This window comes from Blennius ocellaris (genome assembly GCF_963422515.1).
Source record: "Blennius ocellaris genome assembly, chromosome: 3".
NCBI classification, from domain to species: Eukaryota; Metazoa; Chordata; class Actinopteri; order Blenniiformes; family Blenniidae; genus Blennius; species Blennius ocellaris.
This window is the reverse complement of record NC_137652.1, coordinates 10,480,529-10,488,046: the sequence shown is the minus strand read 5'-3', so window position 1 is coordinate 10,488,046 and position 7,518 is coordinate 10,480,529. Positions and strand designations below refer to the sequence as shown.

The 7,518-nt window shown below is 39.7% G+C and overlaps 1 protein-coding gene across 1 annotated transcript; it reads right to left on the bottom strand.

Moving 5' to 3' along the window:
• Window positions 1-220: 220 nt before the first annotated feature.
• Window positions 221-5,503, bottom strand: sparcl1 (SPARC-like 1; the record flags this gene model as incomplete). Its single annotated transcript, XM_080521101.1, has 11 exons — window positions 221-249; window positions 535-683; window positions 1,299-1,447; window positions 1,991-2,127; window positions 2,226-2,346; window positions 2,428-2,549; window positions 3,420-3,528; window positions 4,071-4,712; window positions 4,941-5,177; window positions 5,268-5,333; window positions 5,450-5,503. The coding sequence occupies 11 exons, from the start codon at window positions 5,501-5,503 to the stop codon at window positions 221-223; spliced, it is 1,815 nt and encodes a 604-aa protein (XP_080377227.1).
• Between the last annotated feature and the right edge of the window lie 2,015 nt (window positions 5,504-7,518).

Genomic DNA, 7,518 nt, shown 5'->3' with positions numbered 1-7,518 from the left:
TACTGAATTGACACATCGGTGGGCAGCCAAAATGCGGTGCTCGGGGGAGCTGGTGGAGGTTGAGGGTCTTCTCTCAGACCCAGTGACTGTTTTGGGGAATTTGTTATTTGGAATCAGGTGGGAGGCGAAGGATTCATGGAGACCTCCCTTTTACAGTAAGTGGTTGTGTGATAAAGTGGCTTTCACAACCTTGGGTAGGAGATACTTATGGAACCAAAGCTCAGAAAAGTATGTTGACATCCATGTCCTCTGTGGAGATAAAAAAACAAAAGGTTAAGCAGTGTTTCTACAATGACAATCATGAAAAGGTGGTTTGATACAACAAGAGTAGCATTTGACAATGTTTCGGTTTGGTTAATATGATAATAAATATCCAAAACTTGGATTTACATGTAAATAATTATATTACTGTTTATGAAGTCATCATATATTTCATTTTATAAAACAAGGCTATACATTTATTTTACTTCCAAGTTGAAAAACTACTCTATCAGTCATTGTTTCAGTGACAGATAGTTATGAGGTTGATCTCACCATTCTTGATGCCAAAACAGGAGGTCCACTCTTTAAAGGACACCTGTTTGTCTTTATCTGCATCACATTCTTGGAAGAAGCGCGAAGTGCAGTGCTCCATCGGCACCAGGGGGACCCTGAGGGGGGCCAGCTCTGAGTGGGACAAGAACCTGCATAAAATAAACAGAAATTAAGTGTCACTCAAGCATGTGATGATGGTTGATCGTTTAGTCGTAAGAACTGTTGCCATATATATATATATATATATAGTTTTTGTAGTGGATAATTTTCAGCTCTGCAGTGATGACCGGAGGTTTGGAAAGGTGAAGTCAGACTCAGGTTTTGAGACGCTAAGAGGAGAATTTATTCAGACATACAGCCGGAGTGCTCCCACACCTGACAGACAAAGAGACATTTCACAGACATCCTCACACAAACACAATCATGCACATTCTGACCATCTTAACCTCCTACACACTATCTTCATTTGTATATAAAGCCGCTTCCCCATCCTCCAAGGCCTGTTTCTGGCACCACCATAAACTGGAGCAAAAACAACGCTGATTAATGGGCTCCAGCTTAACAAAGATCGTAAACTGGTCTGGGGTGGCAGTGACCTGGCAGATGAGGAAGTTATCAGGAGAATCCGTTATCACAGATAACTTAGTTTTCACACATGTAGGCCGTAAAAATCTAAGAGGCCTCAGATTTTTCTATAACAGTTTTGTCATCACAAAACTATTGAGTGAATTGTGAATGAAATTATTTATATAAAGTTGGAATACCTGTCAGATGGATGCTGATCCAGCTGAGCGAACTGCCAGTGTACAGGATAGATGTACATGTTATAGTTCTTCTCAAAGTCCTGTGCAAGCAGCTCGACAGAGTGATCACCAGCATAGAGGCGCCGCTCACTCTCAAAGATTTTTTTCACCTAAAATGAACAGAAAAACACAGTTTGGTGTCTTTATTGAATAAAATGCAAGTGCACTAATTACTATCTACTAACACATCTTTTCGTAAATAATATTTTTAAAGATTTATCAAAGGTGGTATCTATCCAGCTTGTGTTGCTCTCATGGGGAATCACTAATTCTTTTAGGAAAAGGTTTGAATTCACTTTTATAGATTGTAATTCTAATGGGGGTAAAATGACAGTGGTTATGAAGTCATATGGGAATTGCATTAAATTCAGGTTGCATCTGTGGTGTTGCAAAGAAAAGTGGAAAACAAGCCATCTGAATAATAAAGTGGTGAAGCTTCCACACAAGTAGCTACTGGTCTACATGTTTGTAATGTATTTGGGCATTATCACCTCTCTTTTCAGTAAATAAACCTTCAATGAGCTGTGCAAAGGCCCTCATAATGCCAGTTTATCAGAATCGGTAGAGACTAAAGCATGCAGGTCACTAACTCCCTTGTAATGTATTTTGAAAACACTGCTTTTAAATGTGACTATTAGAGTAACATGTCTTACTCTGAAATGCTGTTTAGGAGTGAGGAAACCGGGAGTCACCACATCATGCTCATACAGCTGCAGTAGCACATTTTTCAGCCAATCCCTCATTCGTAGCGGAAACTGGACCAGCTCAGTGTCCACACATGATGGTATCACTGAAAGACGGAAAAACAGATAAATCAAACAGTTTTTTTCTTCCTTTTTTTTTTGTTATTGCTTAAAACCATTCAGTTATTTTGTGTTTTGAAGTCACATTTGCATGAGCCAGTGTAGTCTAGGTGAAGTCTGTGTCCTTTCTTTGTCCCCTCCAGGTTACATTTGGTAGCAAAGAGCTCACACGATGTGTCATACGTTTTATTGTCTGTTCCACAAACCTAAACAAAAGCAAAAAGAAATGTTGAGAAATTCTGAGCAGTCAGAACTCAACCTTCCATGGGTAGATGTCAAGAACTCACGTGATCAAATTCATTCAGACTGGGAGGACACTCTGATGGTTGTTGACACACGCAGCCTGGTTTATTGTCAGCATCAAGTTTACATGTTTTTCCACGTTTGCACCGAAAATTGTCACATGGATCTGGAAGAAAGGAAAAAATATTGCATTGTTATCCACCTTTTAAAAAAACAAAAACAAAACTGTGATATTAATGATATCGTTATGATTGTATATTGTGGTTTGTTTTCATCCTACTGAAAACCAACATGCTGTACCATGCCACTCTATCGTCTACATTCCTGTCATTAGAGTTGGCATAGTGATTAGATTCAACTTGAGCTCACTTATTCTCTCCTTAAGCCTGCTGGGCCTGTGTTTTGGTAGTGACCGTAAAGCCGAGGGTCACTAGTCATGCGGAATTTTGAGTGAAATGATCCTGTCAGCAGATTCCCCCGTAAGACTGTTGGGATAGTGCATTACACCCTATGCGGTATTAAGTCTGCTGCGGCTGCTGACCAGACACTAAAAGTCCATTTGTCATCTAAAACCTGAAGATTGTTGTAGATATATATATATTTTATTTAGAAAACTTACGTAGAACAATTACAAAACAATTTTTCAGAATCAGATGATGATGTTCAGTTGTGAAGTGCATACAAATTTGACTCCCGTCTTACTTTGCTCTTTATCTACAAAATGAAAAATGTATCAAGGAAGTTTATGAATTTTTTTTTTTTTTAGCAGCCTTTGTCCAAATGCCGATGCCTTGACTCAAACTCTGTGCTTTTTATTTGATTCTCGGCTCTACTTTTTCTCTTCTGGTTCTTTCATAGTGACCCGTTTTGACATATGGTTCTTCTTTGCCATAGTCAACAAGGTTTGTATTTATTTGTTTCATTTATTTTATGTAGAATACACATTTTCAAATGTATTCTGAGGGATTCATATTAGAAGGAGGAGGTAGCTGATGAGCACATTTCAAACAATAAATGATCAGGAATAAACACCAACCAGCAGAGGTTTCAGAGAGATGTGTTACTCCGCCGAAAGAAGGTCTGGACCGGGGGAACAGATCCACTGTGGCTCTGATCTGCACCGGGTTCACACCCACTAAAGGACCCTAGAAAATGCACAATGAATAAATAATGGGGGGAGACATAGAAATGTATTCGCCAATGATACCATCATTAAGAAACAAAATTATATCTCAGTATCATTAACCACATTTTCCTTCTTTGCCACTTGGGGGCAGTAGAAATGACCTGTAATATAAATTTCTGTTCATTTTCCAGTCAACACAGCTCCCTTCAAGCATTAACCAGACAATGTCTGTTGGCCATCTATTTGTATCTCCTCACCATTTTGTCTTCACATACGTCTTGAAGTGTGTTGACTTTGACATTTTTTGTTGGGCTGATGATGTACATGGCTACTTTACATCAGTTTATTTTACCGTGAACTGTGTTTGCTTCAATCTGAAAGTCACTGTATGTTAATAACTGATAATTAGCAGCTCTGAAACAAAAACCACAAACCCTGATGTAAGTGTTAGTTCATCACTAAAAGCAGCAGGTTTCACATGTTCATGATCATGTGATCCATTGTCAGTAGTAAATAAATGAATACCCTTTAAAGCAAGTAAATGACTATGTAAGCATTTACCCATTTTCCCGCCCTCCTCCTCTTTGCCTTGTGGACTGTGTTGTCAGTGCTGCTTCCGTCAGATTCCGGGGCATCCTGTTGGCTCTGTTGTTGTGTTCCATCCCTCTGTACAGAGTGCTTCCTTGCCCTCTGATTTTTCTTTTGCTTCCTGCCCTTTCCCCTTGTGTGACTTCCACTCTCATTCTTGGTCTTCTCCTCCTCCTTTCCCGATGGCCTGGACCTCGATTTGAGCTCTGCGCTACTTTTTGGTTCTTGAGGGTCAACATTTGTTTCGGGTTCTTTCTCCTTGACATTTAATTCTGCAGGTTTGCTGAGTTGTTGTTTGTCTTTGTTCTGGTCCGACACTTCCTCTCTATCTGCTGCCTCTGTGTGCTGCATGTTTTGTTCATGATCATTGGCCTTATTGGCAGGGTGCTTTTCACTGGATTTCTTCTCTTCAAGCTCTGAAATATCTATTTTTGGAGCAGACTGAAGGATATCAGTGTGGGGTTTGATATTTGCTGACACAATGTGTAGAGGTTGCAGAATGCCACTATCTGCAGCATAATCAAGACTTGCAGGAATCTCTGATTCTGTGCTGCCATCCGTTTCCTCAAACTGTGCCATCTGTTCATCTTTGTCAGTGGGGTCTTCCATCCTTTCCTTGTTGTACATATTCTCCACCTCCTCCTCTACCACATCTTCCACCTTTTTTTCCTTTCCTTCCTCCTCCATCACCTCCTCATCTGTTTCTAAGTTATCATCCAGCTTCTCCTCTGCCTGCGTCTCCTCACCTTCAGCTATCTCCACAGCCTTACTCATCTTGTCCTTCCCATCTTCCTCCTCTTGATCTCCCCCTTCCTCCTGCTCTCTCTCTGCAGCGTCCTCCTCTTCCTCTTCCTCTTCCTCTTCCTCTTCCTCTTCCTCTCTCTTCAGGAGGTCCACCAGCTCCTCCTCACTCAGCAGGACTGCACTGCTTTTCACTCTTTTTTCTGTTGACTTTCCATCTTCCTTGTTGGTGTTGTCCTCGGAGCTCAGTTCTTCATCCTCTTGCTCCTGGCCGCCGGCTTGAAATGTGACTACAGTGGGCAAAACCTGTGGCCTGTTGGTCTCCTCTGGGATGAAAGCCTGAACCAAAAGAGATGGAAAGCATTGGCTTCATCATATAACATCATCTATCTACGTTTCAAGGACTTTTTAATTTTTTAATTTCTTTACCTTTTCCTTGGCTGTTTGTAAAGTCTTGTGCAAACCATGATGCTTTGAATGAGGTTTACTTGTTGCCTATGCATAAGGGAAATTTTTTGTTAAAATGCATCTGCATGTGATAAACCACAATATTTATCTATATTGTCTTTTGATATGAAAATATGTACTTGAAACAGAAATGTTATACTCACAGACAAGGGAAATGTTGTTGCCAGTAAGCAAAGAAACACCAGGCAGGCCCTCATACCTGTGGAATTGAAATGAATGTGTACAGCATCTGGTCGTATTGATTCAAACAGAACATCTAGTATGAGTCCCTGCAGGATTGGATGTCTCGGCAACGTATTTGGCAAACATGAGAAAGACAAACAATCAGTACATTACATTCTGACTTCTAACACATGCAGACAAAGACATGAACTTGGCACATCTTTCAAAGTTGAAACAGATGAATGCATCTGAATGCTGCCAGCACATTCATCGCAAGCAGGGCTGTGGGACCGGCCTCCGCTGTTGTCAAGGCTACAGGCCTCTGAGATGCGCTTCGCTCTCAAAAGTCACATTCAGCGCTAAAGTAAACATCAGAAGCTACCAGACTGGAAAAAAGTTGACTAAGTCCACAAACTTTTTGTCTCTGTGAACGGAAGCAATACAGACATCACAGAGCTCGTCCAGTGGCATGATAGCGCCATGTTTCAGCACAACAAACATGAAAAAGATGCAGCCATGGTCCCTGTGGGTATGAAAGCATAGAGATAAACTAAAGCCATATTCTTTGATCTTTACAATTTCAATGTGACATCATATAGTAAACACATATTTTTATTAAAAAATTTAAAAAGAGGAGATTTTCATCAGTCAGTAAGAGCAGCCTTCAACAGAAAATGCACTTTAAAACTGCACCACATTACTACCTCTCTGACTTCACATCACTTGTTATGCGCAGGAATAACCCTTATTACACATATGAGTGGAATACGTCCTTGACGATATACATTATTTTGATGTGCTGCTGCAATTCCTCTTCCTATAGTCATAACAACAACTTCTGGTGGCCTTTTTGCACCCTCCACCCTGACAGAGTGACTTGGTGGCCTTGGAAGAACAGTTAGTTGTGTCTTCACGCATGTCCTTTTTTCATTCTAACATTCAGAGTAGTGCCTTTTTACTATATTCCAACATAGAGAAAAAATGTTTTACATACGCATACCAGCACATCACATTCACAGACTATTAATAGTTATTATCTTTTAGGATGTATTTGAGAATAATCACTGCCATCAGAGCATGAAAGTAAATCTTTGGTCATCTAAAAGCAGGAAAAGGGGATATAATCAAAGTATTAATACTGCAAATGACACAGGGTTCACAGCGTGAGTGAACACGATGTTACACAAACACACTTCTGTTCAATCAATGATGAATTGCATTACAAAAGAATGCGATATATAATCAGTAATCAGTAAATAATTAGAAATTAGTAATAAATATAAAATCTGTAATTACCTGAGGCTGGCAATGGCAACAAAAATGTGAATCCTGCACAAACACCAGTACGTGGCTGCGTTGGCACTGTGAAGACCGCCTTTTGTATTCAAGACAGCACACACACTATCCACACAAACTCACTCTCTCTCACACACACACACACACACACACACACACACACACACACACACACACACACACACACACACACACACACACACACACACACACACACACACACACACACATAGATCTCACATTAACCTTTAATCTGCCCTACAAATCTATATTGTCCATCACACATCTTTAAAGGTGACTTGTTACAATAGAAAACTGACACTGATAAATCCAAGCATTATTTTATAAATACCAAGGAAGGGTTTGTGGATTTTTTTTGCTGCTGTTGTTGTTGTTGTTTTTGGTTTTTGTCATATACAATTCTTGTGTTGAAGAGAATTTCTATTTATTTGTTTGTGAAAGTGTCTAGTGTTCACAACAGAATGAAGTCAGTCCAAACCTTTGTCAATACGTTGATTGAATCCTGAAATCATGCACAAATTTGACCGCTAGATGTCACTATATTAACAAATCTGTTTTGTTGAAGTCAGGGACAAATATTTCTCAAAGAATTACTTTAATATCCATAAATAAACTTTTCCCCCGAAGATCACCATAAAATCTTCTTTTTCGGATAGACTATTTATTGATTGGTTTCATTTGTCCAAGGTCATTTTGAATTGAGCAGCTCAGTTCAAGTCAATCCAATTTCACA